The sequence below is a fragment of the Pseudophryne corroboree genome, chromosome 3 (genome assembly GCF_028390025.1).
Source record: "Pseudophryne corroboree isolate aPseCor3 chromosome 3, aPseCor3.hap2, whole genome shotgun sequence".
In the NCBI taxonomy this organism is placed as follows: domain Eukaryota; kingdom Metazoa; phylum Chordata; class Amphibia; order Anura; family Myobatrachidae; genus Pseudophryne; species Pseudophryne corroboree.
The window spans coordinates 443,868,019-443,890,432 of NC_086446.1; the positions used below are offsets into that span (position 1 = coordinate 443,868,019).

Here is a 22,414-nt window from a genome sequence, read left to right on the forward strand (position 1 = left end):
CGCCGCCACGACCGGGTTGTGAGAGAGACGGTCCATTCCTTTCCGCTGCACAGCGTATATGGGCATTGCAGAACATTGAAGCCGAGGACGCTCGGCTCTTACCAGCCCATTTGGGAAAGGTATTGAATATCAATTTCAACTGAGGGACTTTTAATTCATTAGGATCCTACCAACACACCTGGTATTTATCAACTATCTAACAAGTGAATCACGGAACTTTTCACCCCAATAAGCTGAGTTATTACAATATACCACTAGTTCACGTCTAGTGATTGTTCTTATATATATTTATATATATTATTCACCGGTTATTTGATAATTAATCTTTTTATATGTTTTATTAATAAACATTGTTATTTTTTACGTTGGCTCTCTGTACATTATGTTTCGTTCCTGATATTCAGCGCAGCCGTTTGTTCTTTTTCTATGCTATCACCACAATACTACACATAGTATTCCGGCAAGCGCAGACTATCAGGAACATAAAATTGTGATTATTTAAATCTATGAAACACGTATTGGTTTTCACTTTTTATTTTAATGATTAGGCGCTCGTTTGTTGCAGTTTTTTGTTTTGCCAAAAATGTGTCTTAGTCGTAATAAGATGCAACTATGATGCACCAGGAGACTGTGCTGATTAATTTGATATGCCACACTTGAATATCTGTGTGCTACTACTGTATGTCTGTGAATCTGCTATTACTATGCCAAGTTCTGTTGTGCTTCATATACAGACTCAGTCGCACACAGATATACAAGTGTGGCTTATCAAATAAATCGGCACAGTCTCCTGGTGACTCCTAGTCACATCGCTTTGCAACCAAGATGTACTTTTGGCACAAAAAGACGTCCGATGCTAGCAGAGTTGCACGGGACCTGCCAGCTCACTCCCACAGGCATCTCGCTCTGCGTGTGCTCTATACAAAAAAAAAAACAAGAACATCATATTCCAGCAAAAAAATATATAAATGAATAAATATAATATATATATTATCTGTCTAATCTTGTTATACTAGCCAAATAGCAACATCAACTATATTTGTTATATGGTTCAATGCACAACTTGTTTTGAGAAACAAAAACATTCTAAGTACAGGTCATGACACAGTTTATGAAACTATTCTATGGCATTCATAAAATGACATTGAAAGTTTAAATATTAAAATCAATCTTTTTCTCCCACTTTCTAGAGCTGTACCGGTTTAATGTAATGGAGACAGCTCCCCCAGGCTCAGTGATTGGTCGGGTGAGAGCGGAAGATGCTGACGTTGGAGAGAACACAGATATGTTCTATCAGATTCAACAGCAAGAGACAGCAACATTTTTTAGTGTTACAACGGATGCAGTCACTCAAGAGGCTGTGCTCAGCGTCCTGCAGGTATTGTCTTATGGGACACATTAAAGACTTGGTTATATCTCAGACACGGAGAAGGTGTTATTTCACATGTAAGAAGCCGTCTGCTGCTTCTCCATATACGGGCTCTGCAGTACTAAAATAATTGAATCAATATCATTAAGTGACTCATTCAGTGGGAGATGTATCAAATATCACAAATAAATTGTGATAATCTCCCCCTCTAATCGCCTACACACTGTTATTTTTGATTGCAGGTATGCAGGAACACATTCTTGCCAGGACAGCTATACCAATAAAGAGCTGTCCCTGCAATATATTGCCTGCGCATGGGGTTGAGTATGTGTGACTGGTGGTCAGGAGACCGCCAGTCACAATACCGATGGTGGGATCCCTGCGGTGAGATTACCAGCTGGGAGGGGGGGCAGGGGTGAGCGCAATGAAGCCCCTTGTGGGCTTGCTGCGCTCACCAAGCGGCGGGCACGGTGACTCGCTGCGCTCGCCACAGGTTCTATTTCCACACTATAGGTGTTGTGAACATCTCATGAATGGGAATAGTCCCTGTCGGTCGGCATGCCGACTGGCGGTATTGTGAGCGGGTGGGATGTAGGTGCCGGTATTGTGACCGGCGGTCTCCTGAACGTCGGTCAGATACCTACATCCCATCTAGTGATGACATTAGCTAGCAAACACAAGCTCTGGAAAGTTATGCTTTCTGGAGCTTGCTGTATGTAAGACATCACAGCCCCATAGACTGTTGGGGACTACAGATACCTTTTTAATACATATGGAGATAGAGCCGGATTAAGAAGAGGAGCAGAGGGATGAGTAGCCCTAGGCCTCCCTCTCTCAGGGCTGCCCACCTCCCCAGCCAGAGCCACTTCGACCCAGCTCTGGCACCGCTGTCTGGGGACGATTCTGCCCATCTCCAGTCCCTGCCGCTCTGCCCAATCAGCTACTCTTCCCAATCAAGATGTGTGGAAAAGGAAGACAGAGAGGGTGGTAAGCAATGCTGCTGCTGGTGGTGGAGGAGGCTGGAGACAAGCATAACTGGTAACCACTCTGCCCAAGAGGAGGCTCCGGAGTCTGTCCCCACTGTAGAAGTACTGGTAGGAACTGTGCTGCTGCTGGTTCCTCATGAAGGAGGAGGCACACATACAGTGAGAACAGCCAAGGGGTGCTGGCCTCCTGAAGGGTTAAGCCGGCCCTGTATTGGGATCCATGCGTACTTTTCTGAGGATTTACCAAATTTTCCTCTTTGATACATCCCCCTGTCATTGTTTTAGGCACTCCCCAACCATTGTCATCCAAGGCAACTGCCTGGATTCGTCTAATGGTAAAAGCCGGCATTGTGGTATAACAATAGGCAATTTTCATTATCTCTTATTTACTATAGGATTTTGGTTACTATATCACATGGAAAAATTACTGCAACACCTAAATTGTTAAAGGTTTCTTATTCTACTAACTTACTTTTAATACATAATTAATGCATATTAGTTATTGCTGTAAAAAGCTATTTCTTGCAAGCTCCATCTGCAGAACTTATTATGATTTTCAAGAGAGGACTTTTAACAGCCTGATCCTTTTATGTAGTAATACACTGGTTGATCGTTCAAATAATTTGTAATATGCATATGTATACTGTGACAAGAACACTAGAATAGTGTTTGAGGGCAGGTATGTTTGTCCCAGGTACTTGTCTTACATGTATTAGAAAAATGAAAACTTCTAGGAAAATGTTTTGTTTTGTCAGAACCTTTTCAGTTTATTGGAAAAGCTGGATATGGGCCCTGAAAGAAAGATAAGGCAAGTTCCAGACGTTGGGCCCAGTTCGGGTCTTTGGCCTCACAGAAGGCTAATCAGGGTTTCAGCTGTGTAAGAGTGTTATAGGGCTGCTGGCCTGATCAGTGTGGGCAGACTGCCTGAGGAGCCTGGAGGATCTCTGAAGAGAGAAACACGCTTCTTTATGCAAGTGAGCCATACATGGTTTACCGGAGAACTCTGTGTTTTTTTTTATTGATAGTTAGGAACGTCCTGTGTTTAGTTAGTGCCGGACAGGCAAGGTATTTTTTTTTTGATGTTTCTTTTATTTTCTGCTTAATAAAACTGGTTGTGGCCAGTTGCACCACACACTGGACTTGTGTGATTCCTCAGCTGCTGCTTGCTGCCATTTACCCCAGGAAACGGCACCTTGTTCCCTTAAAGTGTTACAACTTGGTGGAGAATGCGAGCATTCCGTTCTGCGCATAAGTGAAAGCAGCAGCTTTACGAGGCCTACAGAAAATGGTGGTTTATGCAGATACAGCCCATTCTGAAGTTGCTTAGACTCACCCCTGAGGGTTTGATATATGTCCTGGGTGAAAGCAGCTACAAAGCCGCCTGAAAAAATCTGTCGACATGGAGGAACTGCTTAAAGCCCTGCTGCAAGCTACAGTGGCTCAGCAGGAGGCCAACAGACAGCAGCAGGTGGCAATGGAGGAAAATTGGAGACTACAGCAGGAGGCCAACAGACAGCAGCAGGTGGCAATGGAGGAAAATAGAAGACAGCAGCTGGTGGCTATTGACGAACTTTACAGGCAACAGCGTCAGGATAGAGAGGCCTTAACAGAAGTGGTGCAGAGCCTTGCAGCCCGGATTGGAGATATGGCCGTCAGTGCTCTGAACAGCTCTAGTTCTATACGGGCCAGTCACTTCCTGCAGAAAATGACAGAGGCTGATGATGTGGAGGCCTGCCTGATCACGTTTGAAAGGACTGCCGAGCGTGAGAACTGGCCGAAAGCACAGTGGGCAAGTCTGCTGTTACCTTTTCTGTCAGGTGAGCCCCAAAAAGCGTACTTTGATTTAAGCCCTGCTGAGGCTCGGGACTATGATAAACTAAAGACTGAGATCCTGACCCGCCTGGGAGTCACGCTGTCAGTACGAGCACAACTGGTGCACCGTTGGGTGTACGCCATGGAGAAGCCTCCTCGCTCCCAGATGCACGACCTTATTCAGCTAACAAAAAAAATGGCTACAGCCAGAGACATTAACTGGTCCCCATATGGTTGAAAGAGTCGCCATGGACCGCTATTTGAGATCTTTGCCCGTGGTCCTGCGCAAGTGGGTGAGCCATGGAAACCCGGATACTGCTGACCAATTAGTGGACACGGTAGAGAGGTATTTGGTGGCAGAGGAACTACTGATGAGCCAGCAACCCAGCAACCCATAGATCCTCGACAACGCCCTTCAGTAAAGACTGGTAAGACTGTTCCGTGGGATAACGTTGCTGGGCGGTTAAGAGAATGCAAGGCTGGAGAGACTGTAAACACTGGCCCTGGAGACAGGCCAATGGGGCTAGAACGGTCTATGCTGCCCAAACGGGTTGATAATCATGTGGTTAAGTGTTTTAGGTGTGGTATGCCAGGTCATGTTATTGCCAATTGCCCAGTCATGCAAGAACCCATGCAATGGGATGCTGCCTTTGAATGTCGCAGGATGTCTTTCTTTGCTAGGTTAGCCTGTACTGTGGTACCTTCACCTGAGCTGCAAAAACAAATGTGTGATGTGTTCTTAGAGGGTAACCGGGTAGAGGCCTTGCTAGATTCAGGAAGTTTAGTTACCCTCGTGAAAGTTGGGTTAGTGAACCCATTAAAGGTCCAGCAAATACCTATTGGGGTAACTTGCATACACGGGGTTCCCCAACATTATGTCACTGCTGAAGTGAATATAGAAACTTGTTGTGGGTCAGCAATTGTTAAAGTAGGACTGGTCCCCACCTTGACGCATGAGGCCATAATAGGGAGGGATTTTCCTCATTTTTGGAAACTGGGAATCACGTTTATCAACAGATGTGAGAAGTAAAGAGCCAGTTGATAATACCAGTGATTTTATGGCTGTACGTGTGTCTTCGGAACTTTCTGACCCTTTGCCTTTTGCTAGTTTGGCTGGGGAAGTTACGGATGGGGAGTCCAGTGAGGACCCTCTTGCTGGGAACAGAGACCTAGTAGTTAGAACTGAAAGCGTGCCTGACCTGGAGGTAAAGAAGGATCTGTTTGCATCTGAACAGTTAAAGGATCTTACCTTGATAAAGGCTAGAGAGAATGTTAAGATTGTTAATGGGGAACCTGTGGTACCAGGTGACAGGGTTACGTATCCCCACATGGCCATCTGTAATGAGCTCTTGTACCACATTGTCAAAAAGGGTGAGGATGTGGTGGAGCATCTGGTAGTTCCCCAGCCTTATCTGAGAACTGTACTAGATTTAGCTCATAGTCACGTTACAGCAGGACATTTAGGGGCAGAAAAAACCACCAAAAGAGTTTTACAAAGGTTCTTTTGGCCAGGGGTTTATAAAGAAGTGTCTGAATATTGTTCTTCCTGTTCTGAATTGCCAGTATCATGCACCTAGATCCCATTTCAGGAGCCCACTAGTTCTCATGACTATTATAGAGGTCCCGTTTGACAGAATAGCCATGGATTTCGTGGGGCCCTTGTTAAAGTACGCTCGGGGCCATCAGTATATCCTGGTAATTATGGACTATGCCACTCAATATCCTGAGGCTGTCCCTTTATGCACTATCACAACCAAGGCGATAGCTAGGGAGCTGGTGCAGGTTTTTAGTAGAGTCGGAATACCAAAAGAAATTTTGACTGACCAAGGTACTCCATTTATGTCAAGGATCATGAAAGAATTGTGCAAATTATTTAAGGTCACTCACCTCAGGACGTCCATCTACCATCCCCAAACTGATGGGTTGGTGGAAAGGTTTAATAAAACATCAAAAAGTATGTTAAAAACGGTTGTTGATAGAGATGGGAAAAACTGGGATTGTTTGTTGCCCTACTTGTTAATGGCCATCAGAGAAGTTCCTCAGTCCTCTACGGGGTTTTCTCCATTTGATTTGTTGTATGGTAGACACCCCAGAGGGCTGTTGGACATTGCCAAAGAGACGTGGGAAGGACAGCCCACTCCTTATAGAAGTGTTATTGAACATGTAACACAAATGCAGGATAGGATTGCAGCCGTGGTACCTATTGTCAGAGAGCACATGGAACAGGCCCAAAGTGCTCAACAGAGGGTATATAACCGGAGTGCCAAGATACGGGAATTTGCTCCCAGAGATAGAGTTCTTGTTTTGGTACCCACTGTGGAAAGAAAGTTCCTAGCTAAATGGCAGGGTCCATTTAAGATTAGGGAAAAAGTGGATGAGGTTAATTACAAAGTATACCAACCGGGAGAGAGAAAACCCGAACAAATCTACCATGTTAACTTAATCAAACCCTGGAAAGATAGGTTGTCTCTGTCAGCGGAGCCTTGCCTTTCGGTGTCTTCACCTCGGTTGCTTCCCGCAGTAAAGGTGTCAGAGACATTATCAGCTGATCAGAACAATCAGGTTAAAGAATTTCTCATCCAAAATAGGGAGATATTTTCAGAGCTTCCTGGCCGAACGACCATAATAAAACATGACATTGTCACAGAACCAGGGGTCAGGGTCCATTTAAAGCCATATAGGATTCCTGAAGCTCAGCGAGAAGCTGTTTCTAAAGAAGTTAAAACCATGTTAGAACTTGGAGTCATAGAGGAATCTAACAGTGAGTGGTCCAGTCCCATAGTTCTCATCCCGAAGCCAGACGGTAGCATACGCTTCTGTAATGACTTTCGTAAGTTAAATGAGGTGTCCAAATTTGACTCATACCCCATGCCACATGTGGATGAGCTTATAGAAAGGTTTCTCACCACGTTGGACCTGACCAAAGGTTACTGGTAAATACCTTTAACTGATAGCGCAAAAGAAAAAACAGCCTTTTCGGTTCCGGAGGGGCTATACCAGTATAAGATGTTACCCTTTGGGTTGCATGGGGCTCCAGCAACCTTTCAACGGGCGATGGATAAAATTTGAGGCCCCATAGTAAATATGCAGCTGCCTATTTGGATGATGTGGTAATTCACAGTACAGACTGGGGGTCCCATTTGGTTAAAGTACAAGCAGTACTGGACTCAATCAGAGAGGCAGGGTTAACTGCTAACCCAAAGAAGTGCTGCCTCGCAATGGAGGAGGTCAATTACTTGGGCTTCACCATAGGCAGAGGTCTGATTAGGCCCCAATTGAATAAAATTGATGCTATTCAAAACTGGCCTCGTCCAGTGAATAAAAACAGGTAAGGGCTTTTTTGGGAATAACTGGGTACTATAGACGGTTTATTCCCAATTTTGCGACCACAGCAGTGCCGTTGTCAGACCTTACCAAAGGGAAGCAGTCAAATATGGTGAAATGGAACCCTGATGCAGAAAAAGCGTTCCAAACATTAAAAGTGTCTTTGTGTTCACAACCGGTAATGATAACACCAGATTTTTCAAAAGAATTTGTTGTACAGACAGATGCCTCAGACGTAGGGATAGGGGCTGTGTTGTCCCAAACCAGAGATGGGGACGAACACCCTATCATTTATTTGAGTAGGAAACTCAATGAGCATGAAAAAAGGTATGCCATTGTGGAAAAGGAGGCTTTGGCCATTAAGTGGGCACTAGATACCTTGAGATATTACCTCTTGGGTAGACTAGTGACAGATCACGCCCCTTTGTCCCGCATCTTCTGTTTAGGGGCTACAAGTGTTCCGGCCCCTAGGTCGAAACAGGGGAGGGGGATATGTGACAAGAACACTGGAATAGTGTTTGAGGGCAGGTATGTTTGTCCCAGGTTCTTGTCTTACATGTATTAGATAAATTAAAACTTTTAGGAAAATGTTTTGTTTTGTCAGAACCTTTTCAGTTTATTGGAAAAGCAGGATATGGGCCCTGAAAGAAAGATAGGGCAAGTTCCAGATGTTGGGCCCAGTTTGGGTCTTTGGCCTCACAGAAGGCTAATCAGGGTTTCAGCTGTGTAAGAGTGTTATAGGGCTGCTGGCCTGATCAGTGTGGGCAGACTGCCTGAGGAGACTGGAGGATCTCTGAAGAGAGAAACACGCTTCCTTATGCAAGTGAGCCATACAGGGTTTACCGGAGAACTCTGTGTTTTTTTTATTGATAGTTAGGAACGTCCTGTGTTTAGTTAGTGCCGGACAGGCAAGGTATTTTCTTTTGATGTTTGTTTTATTTTCTGCTTAATAAAACTGGTTGTGGCCAGTTGCAACACACACTGGAGTTGTGTGATTCCTCAGCTGCTGCTTGCTGCCATTTACCCCAGGAAACGGCACCTTGTTCCCTTACAGTGTTACAACTCTTACCATACCATCCCTTTAAACCGGGACACTATAGAATTACACAGGTTCTGTGGCTGGCTGACTTCATTTCACCTGTTTTTCATGAGCGTGCCGGTTTAAAGGGATGGTATGGTGAGCCTATGCATATGGAAGGTGCATTTTAATGTCCATTATAACCAGAATTTTTTTCTGCTGAAGAGCAGTTTGTTGTTCCACTGGTCATTTGGTACTAAAAGTATGTCCAGTTTGAGTTGTTACAGTCTGACAGACCACTTAAGCGATTTCCTTGTCATTTAGAGTTCCTTCTAGATACGTCAGTGTTTTTCTACCTTGGTCCTCAAGGCACACTAACAGTCCAGGTTTTAGTTATATACATGTATGAGGATACATGGTAATTTCAAAATGACTGTTACTAATTAAGGGGGTAATTCCAAGTTGATCGCACGCTAGCTGTTTTTAGCAGCCGTGCAAACGCATAGTTGCCGTCCATGGGGGAGTGTATTTTCGCTTTGCAAGTGTGCGAACGCCTGTGCAGCCGAGCTCTGCAAAAAAAAATTGTGCAGTTTCAGAGTAGGTCTGAACTTACGCAGCCCTTGCTATCACTTCAGTCTTTTTGGTGCCGAAATTGACGTCAGACACCTGCCCTCCAAACACCCGGACACGCCTGCATTTTCCCTACCACTCGCAGAAAACGGTCAGTTGCCACCCATAAACGCCCTCTTTCTGTCAATCTCCTTGCGATCGGCTGTGCGAATGGCTTCTTCGTTAAATCCGTAGCTCAGCAACGATCCACATTGTACCTGTACGACGCGCGTGCACATTGCGGTGCATGCGCAGTAGAGACCTGATCGCAACGCAGCGAAAATCGTCAGCGTGCGATCAACTCGGAATGACCCCCTAAGTCACCTGTGCTCAAGTATGGCTAGCCTTAAAACCTAGACTTTAGTGTACTTTGACAACCGTGGTTGGGAACCCCTGATATAAGTGCTACTCCCTATCTCTGGAATTCTCTACCTCTTTTTATCAGACTCTCCACCTCTCTACATAAATTAAACAGGCTCTCAAGACCCACTTCTTCACCAAACCCATCCAACTCTCATCCTAACCCTCTATTCCACACTCTGTCTCTACCCCATCTGTGTCACCCCTGTCTGTCTGCCCCTCCCCTTTAGAATTCAAGCACTCACAAGCAGGGTCCTCTTCCCTCATGTGCTTCTCCTTCTCTTACTTAAACCATCTTCTACAGTCCATACTCCCTTCGATGGCACTGAATCCCCTGGATTTCTGCCACCCTAATACTTATTTAATCGTCGTCTGCAGCTATGTTTACTGTATATTCCCTGTACTTGTCCTATATAGTCTTCGGATTCCTTGTGGTGCCATATAAATAAAGGATACTAAATAAAAATAAATGGTTATCAAATTCAGTCCTCAGACAGTTCACATTTTCCAGGTCAGCTAGCAGGAGCACAGGTGTATTCATTACTCGCTGACACATTTTAAAAGATCCACACATTAAGCTAATTATTTCACTTGTGATTCTGTGAGGAGACCTGGAAACATGAACTGTTTGGAGTCCCAATCAGAGGCGTAACTAAGGGGGGTCGAGCAGGGCACATGCCCTAGGCGCCTTGCGCCTTGGCAGCACAGGGGGCGCCCTGTCTGGGTCGGACCACACCGAGAGATAAGGGGGGTGGTCTCTCTCCGTGTAATGAGGAGGAGGCGGCAGCGGCAGATGGGACAGCGTGTGACAGGGGCACAGTGGGCGCCGGGATATAACAGCGGAGGATAGCCTGCCACTACAGCTGCTGCCGGGGCATGTGTGGGTGCGGGTGCTGCAGGTGTGGACACTGGCTGCTGCTGGTGTGGACACCAGCTGCAGGCACTCAGGCGGTGCAGTGGGGCGTGGGCTGGTAACTGTGATGGCAGCAAAACTTTCCTAGCAGCGAGTGAGGCTGGAGCCTGTGGCCGCTGCACCTGCTCTGTCCTTGTCCAACTTTCCCCGCTATCCCGGCATTGTAGCGCTGCTCCTCTCCGCACACATCTGGCTGCCGCCTCCGGGGGCACAGATCATCGCAGCCCGGCACCCTTGTGATGAGCTGAAGCCTCCCGTCCCACATCCCCAGAGGGAGTGATGGCAGTGGGGGCGCAGCCCCAGGAGGACAATGGCCAGGTGCCTTCCCTGTCCCTGGCCCCGATATCTGGCCAAGTGAGCGGCATGGAGTTTGTGGCCCTCGCAGCGGAGCAGACGGAGGATTGCAGCCCCATGCGCCTGGGGTTGCTGGGCACCTCACTCCTGGGGCCACCGCGGAGCTCCACATCACACAAGAGATACCAGCGGCTCCAGAACTATCTGTACAATGTGTTGGAGAGACCGCGGGGCTGAACCTTCATATACCATGTCTTCATGTGAGTACCCCATGCTGCTACTGGCACTCTAGTGTGTGTGTACCAATGTGCGGACTGTCAGCTTGGTATGCTCACCCAGCTGCCAGCGCTCTCAGTAATGACCTTGCCCTGATGGTGACTTACCTTTCTATAGAATAACCATTATGGAATGCCATTTATTATGCAGGCAGTAGGTATACAGCTAGGTCACTGATATCTGCAGGAATGGAGGGGAGGGAGGTGATAGTGTGCTGAGCGACGATACGGGGTAGATGATAGTGTGCTGAGAGATGACACAGGGAGTAGGTGATAGTGTGCTCAGAGATGACACAGGGGGTAGGTGATAGTCATGTTGGCACGCCCCATTTTCAGTGGCCATGCCCCTTCTGGTATGCATATCTGGTTTTCACCTGACTGCGCTCATCCCCTACAGTTTGAGTACTCGTGAAATGATGCAAATGGATACTTATATAAAGGTGTGTTTTACTTTCACATGTATCAAATATGACACTCAATATAATGAAACAGTGCAGATAATATTGTGGAACATGAAAAAGGTGGTAATCACAATGTGTGCTCCACGGGGAGCACCTGTTTAACTCAGTCCTTTATTCACTCAAATTGGTGATTAAATCCTTTAGGTTCTTGGCGTGTGTGTTCTGACACAAAGGCCAATGGGCTGGAAAAAATATATATAAGTAATGATTCAATCTGGCTGTGAGGCTTTAAAAGTCAAATATAGATTTTCCAGTGGAAATGTCTCTAGTCCTGACCGGACTGTGTGGGCTTTAAAAATCTGTCTTTAGTAATTAGATTCATATAGTTGCAGAGGACGGCGTCCCGTACCTCTGCGTGTGGAAGTCAGGTATTCGTGCACTATCGTTGCGGCCGTACTTGTAAGATGTACAGGTGCGGAGGGCAGCGGGAACCTCCTGGCGGCTCCGGACAGACTCGTCCCTCAGCTCGCGCACCCGCTCTCCGGTTCGTCCTGTTAGGGATCTCCCCGTGTGCCTGCGCCGCTCGCTTGGTTGGTCGTGTTCGCGTGGGGGGGAGCTCAGCCGCAGGATCTAAACAGAGCCTGTGGCAGTGTTGCACCTCCCCACAACGGAGTACTCACCTGTGTGGTCCTCCTGCTGCCCGTCCGTCTGTACTGCTTACCGATGTCTGCGCCGTAGGTCCGAGGGTTTCACAGCACTCTCCTGTCCTCCAATGGTTTGATGTCTCTTAGTCGTCTAAGAGACATCAAACCATTGGAGGACAGGAGATCGGGACATCGGTAAGCAGTACAGACGGACGGGCAGCAGGAGGACCACACAGGTGAGTACTCCGTTGTGGGGAGGTGCAACACTGCCACAAGCTCTGTTTAGATCCTGCGGCTGAGCTCCCCCCCACGCGAACACGACCAACCCAGCGAGCGGCGCAGGCACACGGGGAGATCCCTAACAGGACGAACCGGAGAGCAGGTGCGCGAGCTGAGGGACGAGTCTGTCCGGAGCCGCCAGGAGGTTCCCGCTGCCCCCCGCACCTGTACATCTTACAAGTACAGCCGCAACGATAGTGCACGAATACCTGACTTCCACACGCAGAGGTACGGGACGCCGTCCTCTGCAACTATATGAATCTAATTACTAAAGACAGATATTTAAAGCCTACACAGTCCGGTCAGGACTAGAGACATTTCCACTGGAAAATCTATATTTGACTTTTAAAGCCTCACAGCCAGATTGAATCATTACTTATATATATTTTTTCCAGCCCATTGGCCTTTGTGTCAGAACACACACGCCAAGAACCTAAAGGATTTAATCACCAATTTGAGTGATTAAAGGACTGAGTTAAACAGGTGCTCCCCGTGGAGCACACATTGTGATTACCACCTTTTTCATGTTCCACAATATTATATGCACTGTTTCATTATATTGAGTGTCATATTTGATACATGTGAAAGTAAAACACACCTTTATATAAGTATCCATTTGCATCATTTCACGAGTACTCAAACTGTAGGGGATGAGCGCAGTCAGGTGAAAACCAGATATCCATATTGAACCAAAGGGCAAGGACACACTTTTGACTAGCAGCACATCCCATACAGTAAAACCACCCCAGTGCGCAGATTACCTCCCTTTTTGTTAAATTGTCTAGCCCTTCTGGTATGCGACCATGACCATTTTTTCCGGTACGCGCCTTCGGGTATTTTTTATGTGTGTGTAGGGGGGGGGGGGGGCACTCTTCATCTTGACCTCGGCTCCGAAAACCCTAGTTACGCCTCTAGTCCCAATGACCGAGTTTGAGAACATATGTACTAGATCTATATTGAATAATTTTCACCTACTTGTCGACACAACTGTATCAGTATTTAGCACAGGGAATGTCTAGTTCTACATCTTCTTTATTGGGGGATATTCAATTGTTTGAAAAGTCAGTTGGTTGTCTGTTTTTTCCTATCTAATGGACAGGAAAAAACAGACACCCAACCGACTTTTCAAACAATTGAATTCCCCCATAGAGTCAGGCATACTCTTATCACTCTAAACATGGCATTTTTTATCACAAAAGCTTATATGATTTTTGTTTAAACAATTTGGTCACATACCACTTGTATCCTATATATATATAGTAGTGGAGAGTGCAATCATTTGTTTATTTGATTCATGTTAATGCTGTTTTTTCTCTAGCACCCAAGCTTTAGCTCATTAGTCCAACATTAGCCAAACTGTACTCACGCAGGGGGCGTGAGTACAGATTATCCTGGACTCTGTATGGGACCAGGAGGGCAGGGGAAACCCTTACCCCCCAATGCCATTCTAATGACCCATGTACAGTAGATGGACCATAGTTGTGGTATACAACAAGAGGGCGTAGCTGCACCCCCTTCAGTTGCCACTTCCCCAACACCCAGCCCATCTGAAGTCTTGGTGGCCCTGCATATCTTCGTCATGGTTTATCGTATAGATTCAGAACCACCGTATTTCTCTGACGTCCTAGTGGATGCTGGGAACTCCGTAAGGACCATGGGGAATAGACGGGCTCCGCAGGAGACTGGGCACTCTAAAAGAAAGATTAGGTACTATCTGGTGTGCACTGGCTCCTCCCTCTATGACCCTCCTCCAGACCTCAGTTAGATTTCTGTGCCCGGCCCGAGCTGGTTGCACACTAGGGGCTCTCCTGAGCTTCTAGAAAGAAAGTTTAAATTAGGTTTTTTATTTTACAGTGAGACCTGCTGGCAACAGGCTCACTGCATCGAGGGACTAAGGGGAGAAGAAGCGAACCTACCTGCTTGCAGCTAGCTTGGGCTTCTTAGGCTACTGGACACCATTAGCTCCAGAGGGATCGACCGCAGGACCCGTCCTTGGTGTTCGTTCCCGGAGCCGCGCCGCCGTCCCCCTTACAGAGCCAGAAGCATGAAGATGGTCCGGAAAATCGGCGGCAGAAGACTTCAGTCTTCACCAAGGTAGCGCACAGCACTGCAGCTGTGCGCCATTGCTCCTCATACACGCTTCACACTCCGGTCACTGAGGGTGCAGGGCGCTGGGGGGGGGCGCCCTGAGCAGCAATAAAAACACCTTGGCTGGCAAAATAGCCACAATATATAGCCCCAGAGGCTATATATGTGGTAATTACCCCTGCCAGAATACAGAAAAAAGCGGGAGAAAAGTCCGCCGAAAAAGGGGCGGAGCCATCTCCCTCAGCACACTGGCGCCATTTTCTCTTCACAGTGTAGCTGGAAGACAGCTCCCCCAGGCTCTCCCCTGTAGTTTTCAGGCTCAAAGGGTTAAAAAGAGAGGGGGGGCACTAAATTTAGGCGCAATATTGTTTATACAAGCAGCTTTTGGGGAAAATTCACTCAGTGATAGTGTTTATCCCTACATTATATAGCGCTCCGGTGGGTGCTGGCATACTCTCTCTCTGTCTCCCCAAAGGGCTGTGTGGGGTCCTGTCCTCAGTCAGAGTATTCCCTGTGTGTGTGCGGTGTGTCGGTACGGCTGTGTCGACATGTTTGATGAGGAGGCTTATGTGGAGGTGGAGCAGATGCCGATAAATGAGATGTCGCCCCCTGTGGGCCGACACCAGAGTGGATGGATAGGTGGAAGGTATTAACCGACAGTGTCAACTCCTTACATAAAAGGCTGGATGACGTAACAGCTATGGGACAGCCGGCTTCTCAGCCCGCGCCTGCCCAGGCGTCTCAAAGGCCATCAGGGGCTTAAAAACGCCCGCTCCCTCAGATGGCAGACACAGATGTCGACACGGAGTCTGACTCCAGTGTCGACGAGGTTGAGACATATACACAATCCACTAGGAACATCCGTTACATGATCCCGGCAATAAAAAATGTGTTACACATTTCTGACATTAACCCAAGTACCACTAAAAACAAAAAAGGGTTTTATGTGTGGGGAGAAAAAGCAGGCAGTGTTTTGTTCCCCCATCAAATGAGTGAATGAAGTGTGAAAAAGCGTGGGTTCCCCCGATAAGAAACTGGTAATTTCTAAAAAGTTACTGATGGCGTACCCTTTCCCGCCAGAGGATAAATTACGCTGGGAGATATCCCCTAGGGTGGATAAGGCGCTCACACGTTTGTCAAAAAAGGTGGCACTGCCGTCTTAGGATACGGCCACTTTGAAGGTACCTGCCGATAAATAGCAGGAGGCTATCCTGAAGTCTGTATTTACACACTCAGGTACTAGACTGAGACCTGCAGATAGTGCTACTGCAGCGTGGTCTGTAACCCTTTCAAACAGGGATACTATTTTGCGAACATAAGACGTCGTCTTATATATGAGGGATGCACAGAGGGATATTTTGCCGGCTGGCATCCAGAATTATTGCAATGTCCATTCTGTCAGGAGGGTATTAGAGACCCGACACTGGACAGGTGATGCTGACTTTAAAAGGCACATAGAGCCTTATAAGGGTGAGGAATTGTTTGGGGATGGTCTCTGGGACCTCGTATCCACAGCAACAGCTGGGATAAAAAAATTTTACCTCAGGTTTCCTCACAGCCTAAGAAAAGCACTGTATTATCAGGTACAGTCCTTTCGGCTTCAGAAAAGCAAGCGGGTCAAAGGCGCTTCCTTTCTGCACAGAGACGAGGGAAGAGGGAAAAAGCTGCACCAGTCAGCCAGTTCCCAGAATCAAAAAAAAAATGATGATACTCCTTCGAAAAAAGGGAGTTTTAATTATCCCGTACTTGGACGATCTCCTTATAAAGGCGAGGTCCAAGGAGCAGTTGTTGGTCGGAGTAGCACTATCTCGGGAAGTGCTACAACAGCACGGATGGATTCTATACATTCCAAAGTCACAGCTGGTTCCTACCACACGCCTACTGTTCCTGGGGATGGTTCTGGACACAGAACAGAAAAAAGTGTTTCTCCTGCAGGAGAAAGCCAAGGAGCTGTCATCTCTAGTCAGAGACCTCCTGAAACCAAAACAGGTGTCGGTGCATCACTGCACACGAGTCCTGGGAAAAATGGTAGCTTCTTACGAAGCAAAATTCCATTCGGCAGGTTCCATACAAGAACCTTTTAGTGCGACCTCTTGAACAAGTGGTCGGGATCGCATCTTCAGATGCATCGGCTGATAACCCTGTCTCCAAGGACCAGGGTATCTCTACTGTGGTGGCTGCAGAGTGCTCATCTTCAAGAGGGCCGCAGATTCGGCATACAGGACTGGGTCCTGGTAACCACGGATTCCAGCCTTCGAGGCTGGGGGGCAGTCACACAGGGAAGAAACTTCCAAGGACTTTGGTCAAGTCAGGAGTCGTCCCTACACATAAATATTCTGGAACTGAGGGCCATTTACAATGCCCTAAGTCTGGCAAGGCCTCTGCTTCAAAACCAGCCGGTACTGATCCAATCAGACAACATCACGGCAGTCGCCCATGTAAACCGACAGGGCGGCACAAGAAGCAGGATGGCGATGGCAGAAGCCACAAGGATTCTCCGATGGGCGGAAAATCACGTCTTAGCACTGTCAGCAGTGTTCATTCCGGGAGTGGACAACTGGGAAGCAGACTTCCTCAGCAGACACGACCGACACCCGGGAGAGTGGGGACTTCATCCAGAAGTCTTCCAACTGTTGGTAAACCGTTGGGAAAGGCCACAGGTGGACATGATGGCGTCCCGCCTAAACAAAAAACTAGATATTGCGCCAGGTCAAGGGACCCTCAGGCAATAGCTGTGGACGCTCTAGTGACACCGTGGGTGTACCAGTCGGTTTATGTATTCCCTCCTCTGCCTCTCATACCAAGGGTACTGAGAATAATAAGAAAATGAGGAGGAAGAACGATACTCGTCGTTCCGGATGGGCCAAGAAGAGCTTGGTACCCAGAACTTACAGAAATAATATCAGAGGACCCATGGCCTCTACCGCTCAGACAGGATCTGCTACAGCAGGGGCCCTGTCTGTTCCAAGACTTACCGCGGCTGCGTTGGACAGCATGGCGGTTGAATTCCGGATCCTAAAGCAAAAGGGCATTCCGGAGGAAGTCATTCCTACGCTGATAAAAGCCAGGAAAGAAGTAACCGCAAACCATTATCACCGTATTTGGCGAAAATATGTTGCGTGGTGTGAGGCCAGGAAGGCCCCAACAGAGGAATTTCAGCTGGGTCGTTTTCTGCACTTCCTACAGTCGGGAGTGACTATGGGCCTAAAATTGGGTTCCATTAAGGTCCAGATTTCGGCTCTGTCGATTTTCTTCCAGAAAGAACTGGCTTCACTGCCTGAAGTTCAGACTTTTGTAAAGGGAGTGCTACATATTCAGCCCCCTTTTGTGCCTCCTGTGGCACCGTGGGATCTCAACGTGGTGTTGAGTTTCCTGAAATCACATTGGTTTGAGCCACTTAAAACTGTGGATCTGAAATATCTCACGTGGAAAGTGGTCCTGTTATTGGCCTTGGCTTCGGCCAGGCGTGTGTCAGAATTGGCGGCTTTGTCATGTAAAAGCCCTTATCTGATTTTCCATATGGATAGGGCAGAATTGAGGACTCGTCCCCAGTTTCTCCCTAAGGTGGTATCAGCTTTTCACTTGAACCAACCTATTGTAGTGCCTGCTGCTACTAGGGACTTGGAAGATTCCAAGTTACTGGACGTAGTCAGGGCCTTAAAAAATTATATTTCCAGGACGGCTGGAGTCAGGAAAACTGACTCGCTTCTTATCCTGTAGGCACCCAACAAAATAGGTGCTCCTGCTTCTAAGCAGACTATTGCTCGCTGAATTTGTAACACAAGTCAGCTGGAGCATTCTGCGGCTGGATTGCCGCATCCTAAATCAGTGAAAGCCCATTCCACGAGGAAGGTGGGCTCATCTTGGGCAGCTGCCCGAGGGGTCTCGGCTTTACAACTTTGCCGAGCTGCAACTTGGTCAGGGGCAAACACGTTTGCTAAATTCTACAAATTTGATACCCTGGCTGAGGAGGACCTTGAGTTCTCTCATTCGGTGCTGCAGAGTCATCCGCACTCTCCCGCCCGTTTGGGAGCTCTGGTATAATCCCCATGGTCCTTACGGAGTTCCCAGCTTCCACTAGGACGTCAGAGAAAATAAGATTTTACTCACCGGTAAATCTATTTCTCGTAGTCCGTAGTGGATGCTGGGCGCCCATCCCAAGTGCGGATTGTCTGCAATACTTGTATATAGTTATTGCCTAACTAAAGGGTTATTATTGAGCCATCTGTTGAGAGGCTCAGTTATATTTCATACTGTTAACTGGGTATAGTATCACGAGTTATACGGTGTGATTGGTGTGGCTGGTATGAGTCTTACCCGGGATTCAAAATCCTTCCTTATTGTGTCAGCTCTTCCGGGCACAATATCCTAACTGAGGTCTGGAGGAGGGGCATAGAGGCAGGAGCCAGTGCACACCAGATAGTACCTAATCTTTCTTTTAGAGTGCCCAGTCTCCTGCGGAGCCCGTCTATTCCCCATGGTCCTTACGGAGTTCCCAGCATCCACTACGGACTACGAGAAATAGATTTACCGGTGAGTAAAATCTTATTTTTTCAAGCAGCAGATTTATAAACATATACACCACGCTAAAACAAAACAAGAGGTTCTGATAGACAAGATAGTCTAAACAGCATGGCTGGAGCGATCTGACCAGCAGAGGCTCAATGCATTTATTATAAATGCAATCATTATGTATTGAATAAGTGGACAAAAATATGAATAATTAACTTAGGAGGGCATTGTAATCAAATAAATAAGTTAATGTCCAAAGTAATGTTTAATCAATCAACAGAGCAGTATTTATTTATTTATTATAAGGTGGAAATAATGATTATTAATGAGGCCACAAAATTGTATTTATGATGGGAGTGACTATTATTGTATGATGTGGGCACCATTTATAGTGGCATCAAATAATTGTACACACTATCATAAATAAAGAAAAATCAGAATTTTCAATTTAATATAATTAATATATAGTTCTATTCTACTTCTACTATCTTATTCAATACATAATAGCTGCACTCATAATAAATTGACTGAGCCTCCTCATTTGCTGATAGCTCTGATGATTTCATGGCAGTTTGAGCAACATATTAAACCACCAGCAAACACACCCTTTTATAAATCCCTACATCCCCCTTCCTCAGCCTTTAATCACTGCTTTCTCAACTCTATCTGGGTCGTTCTTACTGATTCACTACCATGAATCCTGTGTTCAATTCTGCTTAGACCGACTACCTGCTCTGTCTCCTGAAAGCTGATCTGGCTGCCATCTCTGAAGTCTTTGATCTGCAAGTGCTTACCTGCTGCTTTACTCTATCCAGCTTTCAATGCCAGCATTTACGCTATTGATTCAGCTACAGTATGCAGCTTCAAGCCTCAGTCAGTACTGTCCCATATCTCGCTACCTGCATTTAACCTCTCCATCTACCTCATATCTTAGTCATATGTTAGTCAACAGCGGGCCTGATTCAGAGTTGTAGGCTATGCCATTGTTTTTACAGTTGAGTGATTAGCAGAGATTCTTTGTACCTGCTTTATAGGTAATGCCAGGGCCGATCCAAGCCTAATTTTTTTTGATAAGCGAATATAGATTTTGGCACCCCTCGCTGTGCATATTGTGGGTGGAGCTTCAACTTGGGTGGGGCATCAATTGGTGCATAAACCTGTTTTTTAAAAAGTAAACGTTTGGGCTGTGAAGGTGGGTTTTATTATAACATGTCAATCTATCATAATACTGTATATTAAACTATCCAAATACAGAAATATTCATTAGAAAAGAAAACTGCTGTAAATTGACACACACGGAACCCAAATCTATGTTAAACATACATCTGTGCTGCCTGGGTACCCTCCCATAGAACAACATACAGTACAGTACCGTATAGAGCCAATCTAAACGGGCAACACACACGAGGCTATGGTAATATAATAATTAGGAACCGCAGTCCTGTATGCAGATTAATGTTTCAGGTTTTATAAACTTTCTACCAATTGGCTTGCGGCCTGCGCCACATTTAAAATGCAGTCAACGCTGTTTGTTTTAAATGGTTGCCCGGTGCCCTTCTTACTGTGGCACATTACTTAGCCACGTAACCTGTGTAATGGATGGGCCGGCCCTGCATGTGGCATACATTGCATTTATGTACATATAGATCAGAGCAGATAGACTACCATTCTATTTTGCCCTTTTGATCTTTCTCTATTCTATCCTGAAGCGATTACGTGAAAAAGATGTTGAAAGTGGAGTGCACCACTGTGCAGGCTCCATGTTGCCACTCTTCAAGGGAAGCTTCATTCCCTGTACCAAGATGGCCACAGAGGTTACTACTGAGCATGTGCAGAGTCATCTTGAGACTGTGTGAGAGTGCCACAGTGGAAGGCAGTAGTCTCCAGTGCGACCTGTGATTATCTGCTGATTTAGACACTGTTCCAGCATCCTGCACTGCAACCCAGTACCTCCATACACTCAGCAACTGTTGAGCTATATGGCACCCTGCTCTGCTCTATCTACCAGTGTACATAACAGTGAGTACAGCTGTACCTGCTTTAGCTTTAATAAAACCACTCCATTGGTCAAGTAACTGGGCTGTTCATACTTGTAAAGCATTCGCTGGTGTGTACAGAAACTCTGCTATATCCTGAGGCCTGTACACACATATTTCTAACTGTAACTGAATCTGAATATTCGGGACGGTGGTGGGTTGACGTCACTGAATTATATCGTTCAGTGAGTATGCATTGTGTTGTTTGCCCAGGAGTTCAAACACTGACGAAATTGCTCATGGAGCATATCGTCTAGTAGTGTGTACCCAGCTTTACCTGGAGGCAGGGTCGGACTGGCCCATAAGTGTACAGGGGAAACCTCTGATGGGCCCCACTGCCTGAGAGCCCACCCCCTCTCTAGGGGCCAGATTCTACACTGTGCACTCATATTATAGACTGACACTTTACTAGACGGCTAGTAACTAGGTGGAACAGGACCAAGGATGAACATAGAAGTTTGATTTGTTTCTATGGAAAAAACTATATGAAGACTGGCCCTCTTACCAATTGACGTGTGCAGACCTGACATGCCACTCTCCTCTACCTTATAAAGGAGCGCTGCTTTTTGTAGGCTGACTGTATCTTCTCTAGTGGTTAGCCACACCTCCTCTGGTTACTGGCCACACCCATTAGTTGAGCTGTTACTACTGTATTCCCCGGTGGGCCCTACATGCCCCAGTCCGACAGTGCCTGGAGGCACTACAAGGAGCTGCTAATCCGATGCATGCCCCACAAGACAGTGATAAACAGAACTGAGGGGGCAGATGTATTAACCTGGAGAAGGCATAAGGAAGTGATAAACCAGTGAAAAGTGCAAGGTGATAAACACACCATCCAATCAGCTCCAGTATGTAAATTAACAGTTAGGAGCTGATTGGCTGGTGCGTTTATCACCGTGCACTTATCACTGGTTTATCACTTCCTTATGCCGTCTCCAGGTTAATACATCTGCCCCAGAATTTGGCCAAATTAATCTATAAGCCTATCACAGGTATATGAAAGGATGTGTTAGTCCTAGACGAGATTTTTTTTTTTGCTGTTTTCTAGTCTAGATTAACCCTTCCTTTCTCTAACGTCCTAAGTGGATGCTGGGGACCTCGTAAGGACCATGGGGAATAGCGGCTCTGCAGGAGACTGGGCACATCTAAAGAAAGCTTTAGGACTATCTGGTGTGCACTGGCTCCTCCCCCTATGACCCTCCTCCAAGCCCCAGTTAGATCTCTGTGCCCGAACGAGAATGGTGCACACTAGGGGCTCTCCTGAGCTTCTTAGTGAAAGTTTTAGTTTAGGTTTTTTATTTTCAGTGAGACCTGCTGGCAACAGGCTCACTGCATCGAGGGACTAAGGGGAGAAGAAGCGAACTCACCTGCGTGCAGAGTGGATTGGGCTTCTTAGGCTACTGGACATTAGCTCCAGAGGGACGATCACAGGCCCAGCCTTGATGGGTCCCAGAGCCGCGCCGCCGGCCCCCTTACAGAGCCAGAAGGCAGAAG

The 22,414-nt window shown here is 46.7% G+C and overlaps 1 protein-coding gene across 2 annotated transcripts in view; it reads left to right on the forward strand.

Moving 5' to 3' along the window:
* CDH22 (cadherin 22) overlaps positions 1-22,414 on the forward strand; it is a 464,550-nt gene that overhangs the window by 371,697 nt on the left and 70,439 nt on the right. For both annotated transcript variants that reach the window (XM_063960457.1, XM_063960456.1), the window contains exon 6: positions 1,191-1,378. In XM_063960457.1, coding sequence (XP_063816527.1) covers positions 1,191-1,378 — 188 coding nt within the window. The remainder of the gene's footprint in view (positions 1-1,190; positions 1,379-22,414) is intronic.